General features: G+C 41.1%; 1 protein-coding gene across 1 annotated transcript in view; it reads right to left on the reverse strand.

Annotated features, from left to right (window-relative positions):
• Positions 1-3,427: 3,427 nt before the first annotated feature.
• Positions 3,428-17,340, reverse strand: part of TADA2A (transcriptional adaptor 2A) — a 47,256-nt gene continuing 33,343 nt past the window's right edge. Inside the window, exons 10-16 of the mRNA XM_082860118.1 lie at positions 16,152-16,195; positions 12,808-12,918; positions 10,981-11,052; positions 8,829-8,961; positions 7,988-8,031; positions 5,781-5,854; positions 3,428-4,254 (exon numbers count right to left, since the gene is read on the reverse strand). Of these exons, the coding sequence (XP_082716244.1) occupies positions 4,069-4,254; positions 5,781-5,854; positions 7,988-8,031; positions 8,829-8,961; positions 10,981-11,052; positions 12,808-12,918; positions 16,152-16,195 (664 nt within the window). The 3' untranslated portion in view covers positions 3,428-4,068. The remainder of the gene's footprint in view (positions 4,255-5,780; positions 5,855-7,987; positions 8,032-8,828; positions 8,962-10,980; positions 11,053-12,807; positions 12,919-16,151; positions 16,196-17,340) is intronic.

Below are 17,340 nucleotides of genomic sequence, written 5' to 3' on the forward strand. Positions count from 1 at the left end.
AAAAACTACAAATAGAACTACCATATACCCAGCAATCCCACTACTGGGCATATACCCTGAGAAAACCATAATTCAAAAAGAGTCATGTACCACAGTGTTCACTGCAGCTCTATTTACAATAGCCAGGAGATGGAAGCAACCTGTGTCCATCATCGGATGAATGGATAAAGAAGATGTGGCACATATATACAATGGAATGTTACTCAGCCATAAAAAGAAACGAAATTGAGTTATTTGTAGTGAGGTGGATGGACCTAGAGTCTGTCATACAGAATGAAGTAAGTCAGAAAGAGAAAAACAAATACCGTATGCTAACACATATATATGGAATCTCAAAAAAAAAAAGGTTCTGAAGAACCTAGGGGCAGGACAGGAATAAAGACACAGATGTAGAGAATGGACTTGAGGACACAGGGAGGGGGAAGGGGAAGCTGGGATGAAGTGAGAGAGTGGCATGGACATATATACACTACCAAAGGTAAAATAGATAGCTAGTGGGAAGCAGCCACATAGCACAGGGAGATCAGCTTAGTGCTTTGTGACCACCTAGAGGGGTGGGATAGGGAGGGTGGGAGGGACACGCACGAGGGAGGAGATATGGGGATATATGTATATGTATAGCTGATACACTTTGTTATAAAGCAGAAACTAACAAACACACCATTGTAAAGCAATTATACTCCAATATGGATGTTAAAAAAAAAAAATGAATGAGCAATATTCCAGAATGCTGTTTAGAACACAGTACTGCTCTCCTGGCTAGAGACCTGTCAAAGTGTTTTGGAGTAAATATGAATTAGTTTTTCCAAGCTTCTCTTTGTAGTCTGGGCCTCTGACTTATCACACTGGACATTTTAGTTCTTATCACATACCTACATATTTCCTACAGCTGGAATGACTTCCCAACTAGAACTTTGTTATTGATGAATGTCATTGGTCTTCTCCCCTTTCCCGCTAACTACAAGCTGAGGATCTCGATACTCAAAACTGGGAAACTTGTTATCACTTAGCAGCGACTGGTTAATTAACTAAGTTCAGATTTAAAAAGGGGGGTTAGGGTGGGGGGAGTTGTAAACAATAAAAGGATGAAAACTGGAACCCAAGAAGAGATAAATCATAAATAGTTGGTCTCAACAGAGACAGTTGAGGTCTTTGAGCACAAGAAAGGATCATTATGAATTTATTTACTTATTTATTTATTTATGGCTGCATTGGGTCTTCGTTGCTGCACGTGGGCTTTTCTCTAGTTGTGGTGAGCAGGGGCTACTCTTTCTTGCGGTGCGCTGGCTTCTCACTGCAGTGGTTTCTCTTGTTGCGGAGCACGGGCTCTAGGCGTGTGGGCTTCAGTAGTTGTGGCTCGCGGGTCTAGGGCTCAGGCTCAGTAGTTGTGGTGCACGGGCTTAGCTGCTCCACAGCACGTGGGATCTTCCTGGACCACGGCTCAAACCTGTGTCCCCTGCATCGGTAGGCAGATTCTTAACCACTGCGCCACCAGGGAAGCCCAAGAAAGGGTCATTACACGTAATTTGTTCTCTATTCCCCACCAGGGCAGAGGAGGACGATATGCATAAAATTCCAGCAGAGGGCTTCCCTGGTGGTGCAGTGGTTGAGAGTCCGCCAGCTGATGCAGGGGACATGGGTTCGTGCCCCGGTCCGGGAAGATCCCACATGCCGCGGAGCAGCTAGGCCCGTGAGCCGTGGCCACTGGGCCTGTGCGTCCGGAGCCTGTGCTCCGCAATGGGAGAGGCCACAGCAGTGAGAGGCCTGCATACTGCAAAAAAAAAAAAAAAAAAAAAAAAATTCCAGCAGAAACCTTTAAATTGTAATAAGGTTCCTAGCAGTTAAAGATCTTTATTTCATAGTTCATTGTTGTTGAGTTTCAGAGTAAACTCTCTTTCTTCTGAGATGATCTGCACCAAGAAGGACCTAAATTAGTGGAGTTGGTTTATGGCCAATCCCATCTAGCTGAAAAGGGGAAGGACGGAATATTCTTTGGAACGTCCTTGCTAGCTCTGGAATTTTAGTAACAAGAAGGGCCTTCCTTTGGTGACAAGAAGATGGAAGGAAATAATGTACTAAGCTAGTGATCGACATCAAACGTCAGCAAGTGCTTTTCTAACGACGCCTTTCAAGAGTACTCCTCACCCAAAATTATGGCTTGATCTTTGAGAAACCCACTAGGATTCTAGGTCTTAAATTTTGTGAAGTTGGGCTTACCAAAACCATAGTAATCCTCCTTTCTAAAATCCAGTCATTTGAAATTATAGCCTTATTTTTCTGTCACTCTTTTCAACAATGCCACTTTCTTCATCCAGTCTACGGATTCGCCAGTCAGTTTTTCAGACTTCAACTTGTTCCAGGGCTTCTATCAGACTGTCCTGCCATCCGCCATCCTCCCAGCCCTAAGCACCGCAGCTGCTCCTTGTGTACTAGCCAGCTAAATCTCTTGGCACTGTTTTCCTTACTCTCACCCTCCACCTACTACGTCTGGAACAGTCTCCCACTTCCATCTGCCATTTTATTTCTCTCATCTCCGTCTTATCATTGCCTCAGAAGTGCACCTCTCCCAGGAAGCCTTCCTTAATCAAGAGCAAGGACTCCTCAGACTACAGCAGACATCACCTGACACAGATGTCTAATGCACTTTTAGAACAGGACTTGCCTTCCAAGGATAAGAGGCAACCCCTTTATAAGCAACTCAGGGTGATGCTGGTGGTAGGATACGTTTTCTAAGAGACAGGACTATATCAAGAAAACCACAAGCCGCCCTTTTGAAACACTGAAATCCTTTATTCTATTTCCCTCAGATCCTACGAGTTTCCTTTTCATTTGTTATCCCCTAGATGAAGTCTATTAGCAAACTGCATGCATATTTTCAGCAGTCAAGAAGTTTGAGCAGATACTTCCAACAAAGTGTATAATATTTGAATTAGATATTTTGAATGTTGAAAGAATTAAAGAAATCAGTCAGCTACTGGAGGTAATTTGTGCAGATTCTGAAGTATTTCTATATAACTTTGCTTCTAACAGAAAAGGGAAAAACCCTGACTCTGAGTTTGGCTTCTTATTGTGCAGAAAGATTTGAGGACCAAGTTTCAGATGTGGTGGGGTCACTCACCCTCATATCTAGTGAGTTCCATATATGAAAAGGCTTTCCTTTTGTTTTACAAGTAGCTCTTATTGTAGGCTAGCCTTTCACCATTGAGAAATTAGGGTTCAGGTCTTAATCTAAGCAACACTGAGGTTAACTGCATCACCTCCATCCTCAGGGGTCTGGTATCCAGGGAAGCCAAGGGTTAGAATAGGGTGAGCCCAGGACACACATGTTAGCAGAGACAATGCAGCGTGATGAGGCGTGCATCCAACCCCCTAAGTGTGCTTTAGTTACCAGAATATTTGACACACCCACAAAGTAAGTAGCAAAACATTTTTAATCCATTAATTCTAAAAATAAGAGACATTTTATATCCAGTGCCACCTCCTCAAAAGTCTACTGCAGATTAGACAGCCAGACTTCAACTTACAAAGCCAGACATTAAAGTTGAAGATGCAGTTTGGGACAAGACCATCATGGGGAGATTTTCCTTCTCTTTGCTCATAAACATAAGTTGTCAGCTTAAAAGAATCCTCAGACAGAAAGAGAAAGCTTTCTCTCTCTATAACCTCTTTATTTTAAATCTGTCTGTAATGTTTGAAGGCAAAACAGATAATCAGAAAACCAACCTCCCAAGTAAGTACAAGGATCTGAGCTGGACTCCTGGGACTGAAGACTGGTTTAGTTCTATTTCTACCAACACTGTGATGTGAGGTACTATGGTTCCTGTTTTAGTTACAAGAGGTGTTAGGAATGAACGCCCACACACAATTAATAATAGCTTATCTAGCACGTAACTCTGCAGCACAGCACCAACAACAGGAGTATTTTAAAGCCGGGTGGAGAAGAAAGTAGACATTAATGCAACTTAAGGTTTCCTTTGTTCTTCCCCTCTTTTTACCAGGAGAATTCAGCTCAAAAACAAAACTCCACAATGCCCGTACTGCCCTTTGGCCCACCAGGCCCGGAGAGCCTCAGGCTTTAGTGATGTGTCCTTCTCGGATGAGGAAATCATAGATTTTCCGGGTTTTGTTCACGTCTATCTTGATGAGTGCTCTTGCCTGTGCCAGTCTCAAGCCTCCTTGCTTGTTACATTCGTTCAATAGAGCAGATTTGTATTCTAAATAGGCTCCTGGGACCAATCTCACCATCTGACAGAGCTGCAAGACATGGCAAATTTAATAAACATTAACATCTGTCATTCTCATAATTTAATCCAGCAGGTATAGCCAAAATAAAATTTAAAGAGTGACATCAACCTCCAACTATTTATAGGAGCTGCTGGTGGCTAGATCACATACCAGTTTGTCTTTTCTTTGGAGAGAATACTCTCTAAAGACAGACAGAAAAAGGCAGAGTGTGATGCCGGGAGAGCTCCAGCACCTATCGGCTGGCTCACCTGGCTTTGTCAGGGATACAAGTCTGTGTCCTGAGGAGCGGTGTGGAGTAGAGGCCCGGCACCTTCCAGCTCAGCCGGTCAGGGAGGAGCCACAGGGCACCGTGCGGGTGAGGCTGCTGATACTTGGGTTCCCAAGTATGAATCGCATTATTTTTAGTATCGGCATAAATCTTTAGTCCCTGATTTTGTGATTACATTTCCTACTCTGGAGGGAGAAGAGATATAGAGACCTTGCTAAGAGGTCGCTTTAACTGCTAAAAATCTAGAAACCTGGCTCGATTCCAGTTCACCTGCCACTATCCAGAAATGAACAGCCTGAGGTTACCACTTTGTGGGTAAGGATAAAAACTGCTTGAAACTCCAGGCCATTCCACCCTTGATTCAGAATGGCAATACTTCTTCAGCAATACTTGGATATAACATACACCTCCTTCTACTCCCAAACTAATCTTTACTGTTCCTACCGGGTAAAATAAAAGACTAATACTAGCGCCTACTCCATGACTTTTCCTTACTGTCTGACCTGAATTACTGATACAGAGTGGCAGCTGAAGACACTGATCTCGGGAACCGTGAAAGGAGCACACGAGGAACAAAAGAGGATCCTCTCTTGGAATGGACTTGAGAGCTGCGGCACATTCTTTTGAAAATGCTTGATGATGACCATTTTGAGGCTGGATTTAAAGTTTAGAAACGGCCAAAAGTAATATGAAGAAGACACATCCGGTGATTACAATGTAAGAGAAAAGTAGGTCATGGCTTTTTTAATCAAAATTAATTTGTGACTATATATGATGATGAATTCCTCTTTTATGCTTATACACATACTATGGAGACAATTCAAAAATCTTTTAAGTGATGGTCATATTGTTGGAATAACAGTAGAACTTCTGAAAATGCCCACTCTAATAGGAAATAATCATTTTCATATACCAGTTATTTTAAGTTTGAAAAAAATTAAATTCACTGACATAAAGCACAGTACAGTATCTAGTACATGGTAAATGCTCAATAAATGATAGTTGCTATTATTTAGATTTACATCTCATGTGTTCTTCTCTCAGGAGATGAATGGTGGCTGGGTGATAAGGAAAGGAGTCCTTGAGACCTGCTGAGGTCAGCTCTTTAGCACCTAGACCTCTGGGATGGACTAGAGCTGTTACATGCACACGTGTGACATGAACAGAGCAAAACGGGTTTGATCCTATAACATGTTTTTAATGACAACTCAATGAATAACCAGCCCCTACTCTCTTTCTTCTAACCAGCTCCCCTTCTTTTTGTTACCTCCTTTTCTTTTTCGTTCAACTTCTCTGTGCCAGGGAGGCCAGTGAGGTTCAAGGGTGGTGCACTTCGTCTACCTACAGATATAGACAGAAAAAGGCATATATTTTGTAAGAGTGACAGTCCCTCAGGTGTAAAGTGTATAACAAAGTTCACCACAGTCAGGCCAGTTAGGTACAAGATTACTATGCACAGCTGTATATATACTCCTCAGGCCTCAGTTTATCTGGCAACACAGGTATCCCAATGTTCACTTGAAAATAAAAACGGTAAGCCATGTGCCCTCTGCTCTGATAAGATACACATATAATCACACATACCTCAGTGTCAAATATGGCTATTCTTCCTAAGCCAGTAGGAGATTCTAAAATCTACAGCCCAGATGTCGTCCAGTTAAGAAAGGTCATACGCTGCCTGCCTTGACAGCTGACGAATGGAAATAACAACTCTGCGCGAGAGACACTCCCTAACCCTTGCCACTCTGCCGGCAGCGCAAGGCAAACATGGTAATTAACCACGTACCATTCACCTTGAGATCAAAGGCAGAGTGTCAGGCCAGCAAAAGGCCCTTATTTATTACGTGAGGGAATATCTGTTCCTTCCAAAGTAGCCGTGTTTACCTGAAAGATCTGAACAGAGGAATGAGCCACTCTATGGCAAAGTAGAGGCTGAGGTGAACTCACATACCTGAGAAAGAAACCCAAGCACGAGGTCACTGCCCAGGATAGGAAGCCTGATGTGCAAAACCTTTTGGTTTTGTTTTGAATGTATACTTGAATGAATGGACTGCGTTAAACAAAAGAAAATTCAGAGCAATACGTTACATTTCATGGGGGTTGCCGGTTTAGGTGGTGGAGAGAAAGGGGATGGACTGTTGCAGCCTGCTGTACTACAAAACCGACTTCTCTGTAATATCAACAAAGGGGATGAGGACTTCTCCATAACTGACAGGCCTAGCCATACCCTAAATGCTCAAAAAGGGAGACTACAGTCATTTGGTGCCTCAGCAAAGTTCCCAGAGGCTGGGTTACCATCAGGGATCCAGGCTTCCAGCTCTGCACTACTTTAGGAGCAACTCAGAGCATGAAGAGGAGTAAGGGGTCGCCTCAACCTAAACACAGGGCGTGAGGAAGGCAAATGCCCACCTAGGACGCAGCAAAGAGCAAGTGTGAATGGTTCAGAAAACACAAATACCAGAGGAGCTTGGTCACGTCCATTCATTCATTTTAATTAGCCAATATTAAGTTATTTGTATTTCTGTATTTAGATTGGGGAGGGGTTGGATGTAAGAAACTTAAAAACTTGGATTTAACTGTCTTGGCTATTCCCTAAAAGACACTCTTTTCTCCTTTAAATATTAAGAAATTGTTACTTGAAACACAGGAATAAATGAAAAAAAAATTATCATCCATAAAGTCGCCTTTTCTGAGCCCTGTCTAGATCCTGAATCTGAGAGATTATGAATGGGATCACAAGGTCTGTTGTTCCAAGCTTCCAAAAAATGGTAAAACTGCAAGTGGGTCATCTTTTTGCCAAGTCCAATCTGTAATCAGTGGAGCAGCCTGTATGTTCTGACCAGGGGAAGTGGCTACTCTACCATATGGAGCAGGGGTGAATGATAACCAAGAAAACAGGCAAAGAAACACCATGATCTTGGACCACAGTTCTACAGCTAATACCACCCCAAACTACCATTCACTGATTACCAAGAACCAAGGATTACCAGATAGCATATGGCTTAATCTTACTCTGTAAACTAACCTCAAAAGACGAAATACCCAAAGAGATAAGAAACAGAAATACCTGAAGTCTCCAACTTATAAAGAAAGTCTTGCTTTTCTGGCAAGGAACATGTTTCTTTGCTCATATAGGATACAAAGCCTCTAATTATCCCCTATGAGACAAATCTCAAAGTTTGTGGTAGAAAGCGTCATAGTAAACTAACTGCCCATGAACATTGGTAAAATAGAGAAAACACCTGTCTGGAGTTCTTTCTTCCCCTGTCTTTGTACTCCGAACCTGAGGAAAGTCCTGTTTGGCCATGAATATTCTAAAAACTTGCTTATGTTTATAAATTGGGATAACACTTAATTATCATTCCTCTGCCTAAGCACCCAGCTCCCACACAGGCTGAAGGGATTGCTGGGTTACCATAACCCCTAGAATGAAAACTTCACAATCAAGACCTCTCCAGCCTAAAAAATAATTACCTGAATTCGAAGCCATTGGTACGGAAGGACTCAGGCCAGAATCACTACAAAGAAGAAGAGGAATTTAAACTTACATCACATCAAAGAGAGCCATTTCCAAAAGCCCATGTGAGACTGGGTGACACTTATCAGGTCAGTTACTTTGAAGAGAAGTAATGAGACAGACTGTATTATGTTTTATAGGATATCCCAACTGTACTACCTAGGAAAGGAAATCTGTTCCAGAGAAGGAAATTGCTTGGATTTGTTAAGAAGAGTTCTTGGCCTGGCACATCACAAAGACCATTCATGGGGTAAGGAGAGGAACATGATTCTCCAATGAAAATCATACCAATAGAAACAGAGGGAGAAAGAAAGCATGGGGAGGGAATTTACTAATTAAAAAAAATAAGGTCAAAGTAGCAAAGTAGGATTCTAGGAGGCCAGTTATGTTTCTCAAAACTGTCAGTATGGTACTGTTTCCTTTTTTTTTTTTTTTTGCAGTACGCAGGCCTCTCACTGTTGTGGCCTCTCCTGTTGCGGAGCACAGGCTCCGGACGCGCAGGCTCAGCGGCCATGGCTCACGGGCCCAGCCGCTCGGCGGCATGTGGGATCTTCCCAGACCGGGGCACGAACCCGTGTCCCCTGCATCAGCAGGCGGACTCTCAACCACTGCGCCACCAGGGAAGCCCAGTGTGGTACTGTTTCTGAGACTGCCTGCTAAAATTTTCTGAATTCTTCTAGTCACCCAATTATTACTGCCCTGCCATGTAGGATAGGGTGCCCACAGAATTCTCTGAAAATACAGGTAAAGGCCAAATCCTCCAAGAGGTTGCTCCTTCCCCCTGGAGTAATTCCTCACATGTCAGCCTGCCGGCGGAGCCACTGCTGGCAGGCGCTACTGTCCTGGATGTACTGGAGAACCTCCGAGAGCATAGTGCGTTTGAGACGTTCCTCTTCTCGAGTCTTCTTGAGGTGATCATAGGTTCTGGCACCTGGAGGTATTAAAAAACACTGCGACTACAATGACAATGCAGCAGAACTAACCGAAGGGTTTCCTAACTCATCAGCAAACTTCATCTTTTTTAATCTTTAATTTAAAAATTTTTTTGGCCGTGCCGCAAGGCTTGTGGGATCTTAGTTCCCCAACCAGGGACTGAACTCCAGGCCCACGCAGTGAAAGCGCCGAGTCCTAACCACTGGACCACCAGGGAATTCCCAGTCATTCTAAAATTTCCTTTGCAAAACTGCTTCCACATTTTTCTAAGAGCAAAGTCATTTCCCCTAGTTTGAAATCCCTTTTTTGATAAGAAATAAAAATATTTTTATTCCTTTTCTACCTTTAAGACATTTTGGGGAAAAATCCCCAAAACAGAAAATTACAAGGAGTCCCTCATATTTCCATCCCCTAAAAGTAACTTTTAACACTGTCATATTTACTTCCTGTTCTGTATTTTTCTATCCATATATTTTTCCAAGTCACACAAGTGCTATACACATACACTCTTCCTTAAAAACCAGTTAGAATTACAAATAAAAATAAATCCTCATTGACCAGTACCATTCCTTTCCCCTCTTTCCCAGAGGTAACCAGTATCAGGTAACCCAAACCTGGTATCAGAGTCTTTATACGCATCTTGATAAACAGTTGCATAGTGTTTTCTACATGTTACAAATGTATATAGGATCCAAAATATCACACCAGTGGGTTTCAAACAGTGTTCCACAGAGGCCCAGGATACCATGAAAATATCTCAGGGATTACGGGGAAGAGCAAGGGCACCAGCACATACCAGTGGTCCTGTGCTCCACACATGACCTGAACCATCAGACTTCAACCAAAGTAGTTCTACTTTTATCTTATCTATGGATTAGTGCCCCACATAAAATTTCATTTTGTAAACTGTTTCCATTGTTAGAAATAAAGAGCCATTACAGTAGGCTGAACTTATACCCACAGGGCTACTTCTTGTGAGCAGTGGGTGATAGCTTTCAACCAACAGCAAGAAGGAGGAAATGCCGAAGATCATTCCAACAATAACAACAAAATGACAGAAACTGCCATTTACTGAGGATTTACTGTGTGCCAGGTACTGTGCTATGTTTTCATGCATTATCTCTAACTTAATCTTTTAAAAAAAAAATTTATTTAATTTATTTGTTTGGCTGCACCGGGTCTTAGTTGTGGCACGTGGGATCTTTAGTTGTGGCATGTGGGATCTAGTTCCCTGACCTGGGATCGAACCCGGGTGCCCTGCATTGGGAGCACGGAGTCTTAACCGCTGGACCACCAGGGAAGTCCCTCTAATTTAATCTTCATACTAACTCTAAGAGACTTGGAAAATTGAAATGAACAGAATTATAGATCTGGTGAAAGAACAACCAGAATTCAAACTCAAGCTGTCCAAGTCTAGACCTCAGCTCTTAACTACTAACACACACTACCTTCCCTTATGACCTGGCTCTACTACAACTAGCTCCTTAATCACTTTAAACTTTAGTCTCTCCATTAAATGAAAATAACAATAAGTTTGTTACAAGAATTAAATGACACGATCCAGGTGAAGTGCACAGGGTAGGGCCTGGTGCATGGTAAACTGTTACTGCTATGAATATAATTATCACTACCTCAAGTAACTGGGATGAAAGCGCCTAGAACCAGTTGAAGCTCCCTTAATAAGAATGATCAGACTATGCATCACTAAATTTAAAAAGGCTGAGGCTAAAAACTGGAATACAAAATCCTTTTTTTCAGAGGCCACAACGGAATCCTAAATCTAAAACAGCATCTCTCTTTTCTCTGTGTCCTAACTTTTATTTCACCTCAGATAATCCATATAATGGTATTTTATAAGGATTAAATAGGTGAAACTTTATGGGAAAGATTGAAAACACATTCTGAAATGTGAAAGCTTGTTTAAAAAAAAAAACTCCAAGGCACCTCAAACAGAGACACCCTCTATGTGCTTGCAAGACTTGCCCTCTGATTTAGTGTGTAGCTTAAGCATACTTACTACAAAAATTGGTAATGCCTGCTGTCCTGTATTCCTGGAGCCTCTTGATTTCCCTTCGGAGTTCGAATTCCACTGTTTATCCCCCCGAAAACAACAAAGGAGAAAAATTGGAAAAACAAAATCAACATTAATGAGCACTTTTACTGTTGAATATTTTCAGTAATTCTGCCTTCTATAAAAGACTGGGTAATTCCATTTGGGGAATCTTAATTGTTGCTAATATCTCATTAGAAATTTTACCCAAAAGCTGACAAAAATGTACTCCAGCTGTCTTTTGGCTTCTGTCTCCAGCTGCTTCCTAGAAAACTTATAGTGAACTGGTTGAATTCATTTAGCTACAGAAGTCATGAATATAATTTTTTAAACCACCAAGGTTCCCTGCTCTATTTATTCTCTGTTCAAAGTTCTAGTCACAAAACCAAATTCTTTTATGAAACCTGTCTCTGGTATTACTTGATGTGGCCCTTTTGCAAGGGAAGGACAAAAGCTCTGGGCTTCAAGTCCTGGATAGTTTCTTTACAGCTTTTCTCCTATAGGAACAAAAGAGCATTGTGTTTTCCATAAATCAAAGATTTCTGCCTCCTCTGAGCACATAGATCAGGTTGCACCGCTTGGGTTATTATGTGATAGAACATTCAAATTCGGGTGCTTTGAAACAGAGGATGAAGGAAGAATCTGGACAGTCCATGGGGTGTTGTTCTTTGGAGTGACACATAAACCAGGGATGGCACAAACTGGGACAGGAAGTGAAGGATAAATCACACAAAGAATGCCAACCAAACAGGGTGTCTGGTGAGGACAACCAACCTGGCTCAGATACGTGCCTACAATGTCATGCAAGAAATGTCTGCATGATGAGTACACGGTAAGAGCCTTCATGAAGTACCTTTCCAGAACTAAACTTGGGGGTCAAACACCTGACTCTCATGAGTAAAGGTATAGACTTAGCCCCCCAGTCCAGATTGTTTTATAGTCTAGGCCTTACTGCCTTAACAACTTCAATTTTTTTTTTTTTTTTTTTTTTTACAACTTCAATTTTTTACAGTGAGAAATCAAATGGTAACTAGATAGAGCTCTCTCAGGGAAAAAGGCAAGAAAATGATGGAAGTACTATATACTATCTTGATGAGTCGTCCAACTCTGTCCCCACTTAAAAAACTAGTTTTAATACTAAAATAATTATGAACAAAATAATATGATTTGCTTCAAGGGCTTCCCTGGTGGCGCAGTGGTTGAGAATCTGCCTGCCGATGCAGGGGACACAGGTTCGTGTCCTGGTCCAGGAAGATCCCACGTGCCGCGGAGCGGCTGGGCCCGTGAGCCATGGCCGCTGAGCCTGCGCGTCCGGAGCCTGTGCTCCGCAATGGGAGAGGCCGCAACAGTGAGAGGCCCGCGTACCGCAAAAAAAAAAAAAAATAATAATATGATTTGCTTCAAAATAATCCAGCTGAGGATGGGAGGGGAGTGGGTGGTAAAGATGAGACTGGATTGGCCATGTGTTGATAACTGCTGAAGTTGGGTGATGGACACATGGGGTTCATTACACTATGATCTCTATTTTTGCATGTATTTGAAAACTCCCATAATAAAAAGGGGGAAAAACTACTAAACTATTGTTTATCTGAGGGGAAAACAAGCCACTAGGCTTTTTAAGCTCTTTTCTCCCACCCCCAAAGTCCCAAATTAATCTCATAGTAATAAAGTGGAAGAAATACAAAAAAATCCACTTATTTATTTACAGAACTTCACATAAAACACACCACTATCTCTACTATTTATATAGAAACACACACACAAATATTTGCTCAAGGTTAAAAAACCACCTACATGCATGGCTTTCAATGAACTTGTCATGTTCCACCGGCCCCACTATCCTTGCAAATCGCCTCATTGTTTCATAAAGGTCTTGGACTTCCTTGGGATACCGCCGTTCCATTACTACAGAGAAAGTAAAGAATATAAAGATCTCTAAGTTTTGCTTTTTTTTTTTTACAAGAAGTAAAATGGAAGAACATTATTCCTAACCTCATATGACTAACTTACCAATGACAGGAAGCAAACTGGAAAGCTAAGAATGCAGCACACTAATCATAATGATAAGAGAATCAGAGTGACTATGACACAGAGAGGTTGTTATCACTGGAGAGCATCTGCACTGCTGAGCACCCTGGAGACCTCCACACCTTGCTGCCTCTTAATCTATACAAGGGCAGGAAGTACTGGCAGTAACGGGAAAGATGATTAGGTTGTGTGTTCTCAGAAACAATGTGGGGCAAAATCTCTGGTATTAACTTCTGCAGAGGGCTTCCCTGGTGGTGCAGTGGTTAAGATCCACCTGCCAATGCAGGGGACAAGCCCTGGTCCGGGAAGATCCCACATGCTGCGGAGCAACTAAGCCCGTGTGCCACAAGTACTGAGCCTGTGCTCTAGAGCCTGCGAGCCACAACTACTGAGCTCACATGCCACAACTACCGAAGCCCACGCGCCTAGAGCCCGTGCTCCGCAACAAGAGAAGCCACCACAATGAGAAGCCTGCGCACCTCAACTAACAGTAGCCCCCGCTCGCCGCAACTAGACAAAGCCCGCACGTGGCAACAATGACCCAATGCGGCCAAAAAAAAAATAAACAAATAAAATAAATTTAAAAAAATAAAAAATAACTTCTGCAGAACAAGGGAAGTGCAGACATACTAATTCATCTAGAAGAGGTAGATTAACCTGGAAAAAGTGTGATCTCTTGCACGCTCCACCAAAAATAAAAATCTCTGTAATTACGTATCCTCAAATGAGGCATTTATTTCTTCACTTTCTACATGGGTCATTTTGCCTTTCTCTAAACTTAATTAGGTACCACAACTTAATGTACTACTAAATGAAGTTATATTTTGATAACTATGATGGAAGCGAAGGGTCAAATATGCCATTTGGGATACCCACATGGATCAGCAACTTTGAGGATCACTACTGACCAAATTTCTAATAAAAAGAGCTATCAGCAAAAAAAGATGGGTAGTAAAACCCACCAATAGTAACTGGTAGGTTGGAGCGGCCAGGAACTCTCGAACTGCTACTCAGTCATTTCAATAAGAGTAACTAGGCTAGTTTTGTCCACTCTCAGGCTAAAGATACAGGCTATCACTTATGACAGTTACTTAAATCAAGTCCTCTTTTCAGATGAATCTCTTTCTTTGCAGGAGAAATTCTTGCCCACAAATTCTAGGAGCTGATTTGATGGGCAGCCACAAATTGATTATTTTCACCACCAACCCCCCCGTCCCCCTCTATAGGGATAATACAGAAACATCTGGAGTAAAACTTTTTAATTTGATGAAAAAAACTCCTATGCCTACATATTAAGGTCACATGTACATTCAGTATAATGGCAACTGAAGACCTCTCAAACCACAACGCACATACCACTTCTTTCTCGGAAGCAACAGAGCTTCCTCTCAGCTCTGTATGTAAGAAATACAGTTAAAAGAATAAAGAGGCTAAACTGACCTCTGTCCACCAGCTGAGAACAGAATTTATACAAGAGTCAAGGTCTACTGTGTAATGGTTAAAATCAACTGACCTATTGTGGAAAGCCCAGGAATTCAGACAAAGGAACCCACTACTGTGGCTATCAGAACGTGACCAATTATTGTCTACAGAAAGGGCAAGGGAGATCTGACCTTGGGTTATTTTTGCAAACCCACAGCTCTCGATGAGGACGAGGTTAAATAGGCAATACTGCATACTGCTAGAAGGAATATAAATTGATAAAACCATCTTTTAGGAAACAATCTGGCAGCATGTGTTAAGCATCTTTAATAATCATATTCTTCGACCTATTTAATTCCACTTCTGGGAATCTATCTTAAAAAAACAATTCTAAATACAGACAAAGCTCTATTCACAAACAAGTTTACCTTAGCTTTATTTATAATGATTAGAAAAACACTGAAAATAAGCTAAAGATCTAATAATAAAAGACAGGTTAAGCACTTCATTATATATTTAGGTATCTATACAACACATTATGTAACTATTAGAAGTGACATCATCAAAACACCATAATGTGTGTAATGGAAAGTGAAAAAGGACATATAATGTAACCTACTTATGACCATGACTCTATTAAATGATACTTAACCCAAGACTGGCTGACCTGAACCCTCCTGGCACAGACTGTCAAACCCTATAAGATTCTATCAATTAGCATGTGAAGCACAATCATTAGGTACTTTTACAAAAAAAGTCTTGTGACATATAACTATTATAAACATATATAAATATTGCAATTATTATGATATCATCATTCTTATGTTCTGAACAAACTCTACAGTGTAGAAGAAGAAAAAGTACAGAGACTCTTTCCGCCCAGCATAGGTTATTGCCAAATATTTAAAAGTAAAGTCAAAGTTAGCAATCATTTAAAAATCATAGGTTTATTTCATCATCATACAATGCTAATGTCTTTTCTGGTTTGTTTGCCCCGACCATGCAAAATAAAGCTATCATTTTCTGTTAATTTTTTTCCATAAAAATATTTTCACAACCTGATGGTCAAAGTTATTTTATGTTTAACATATAATTCCAAAACACAACCCTATCCAGTTCCAGAAAATGATCCATTAATATTCATGCTTTAATTACTATACTAATTAAAAAAAAAAGAATTCTCATGCTAGTGTTATTGACCACATATTAATGGTTTGTAACTCTTACGATGCAACAGAATTGCCCTGAAGACTTTAAAACAATACAGATGCTGTAGCTCTACCTCCAGAGATTCTGACTTAATTAGTCTGAGGTGACTGTCAGGCGTCAGAATTTTTTTTTTTTTTTTTTTTTTTTTTGTGGTACGCGGGACTCTCACTGTTGTGGCCTCTCCCGCTGCGGAGCACAGGCTCCGGATGCACAGGCTCAGTGGCCATGGCTCACGGGCCCAGCCGCTCCGTGGCATGTGGGATCTTCCCGGACTGGGGCACTAACCCGTGTCCCCTGCATCGGCAGGTGGACTCTCAACCACTGCGCCACCAGGGAAGCCCCAGGGATCAGAATTTTTTAAAGATTCCTAGGTGATGCTAATATGCAACTTTGATTAAGAACTACTGTCATAAATGATTTGTTTAAAACTATTCAATAATGTTGGGAGAAATTTTAAAGTAAGGAAAACTAATACTTACACTGAAACTTTCTAAGGTTGATTAATCCATGGTCTCTTATAATTCTAGAATGAAAAACATATATATGATAATCAGTTTCACATTTAACAATGTTTTCCACACACAGCTTTCATTAGACATCCTAAACACTGCAAGGGGGAATATTGAGGTCCAGAGAAGTCATTCCCCACAAAGTTCTGCAGGTCAGTAAGTCTCTAGCACAATTTTAGGCTCTCAAGCATCATATATTTTTCCTCTCCTTGGGCACTGTAGATTCTCAATAACTATCTGCTGGATGAATGAACAGATCAATAAGCACTCACAAATAGTGAAAAACACATCTGTAACTTAAGATGAAACAGAAGGGAATCTGTGTCCATATCATAAAAATCATCTATTCAGCTTAGGGAAATGATAATTGAGAACAGCCGTTTAAGGGAAATCTGTGATCACACACTCAACATTTACAACTGTACATTCACAGAATGCCTTGAAGCTATTTGAAATAAATCTTGTGCATGTTTAATGGAAGGTCATCATAAAACATAAGATCTAATAGCGACCTCAACTACTGAGTTCTACAGCACTGTCTAGTTCTAATTCCATGTTTTAAGAAAAACAGAATTTAGGTAAACCATGCAGAGTTACGTGTCTGGAACCTCTGATCTATACCGGAGGTATTCATGACTAGCAATGAAGCTTCTCACAAGAACAGCTGGGTAATCTTCTTCAGCGCTTCTTGGAAGCTAACTCCAGACACGCAGAGAGTAAGCTTTACTTCAGATCATGTCTTGGTCCCTCCAGGGTGCCTCCTAAGTCCCATTCCTTTTTCTTGTTGTGATGCCACTGTATCTCTAGTTATTAACACCATGGTAACATGCCTACACATACATACACATCCTCCGCATACCCTTCTCTGAACTGTTAAAGTCTCTGTAATCCAATAGGGGTTTGGGATCCATAATTTCTCAGCCTCAGTGTATGTTTTTTGTTCTGTTGCAAAGAGAAGGAATAACCAAGAGTGACTGAAACTTGTTCATAATTTCTTTGAAATCCTTGTATATAAAAGACTTCTCATAAAAACTGAGCAGTTAGAATAGAGCATTATTAAGTGTAACAACTTAATAATATCTTGAATTTTTCTTGTTCCTTTTTTCCTTAAAACACCGTGTCCATATTATTCATTGGTCACCAAAACATCAAGAAAGGG

This window comes from Leucopleurus acutus (genome assembly GCF_964270905.1).
Source record: "Leucopleurus acutus genome assembly, chromosome: 19".
NCBI classification, from domain to species: Eukaryota; Metazoa; Chordata; class Mammalia; order Artiodactyla; family Delphinidae; genus Leucopleurus; species Leucopleurus acutus.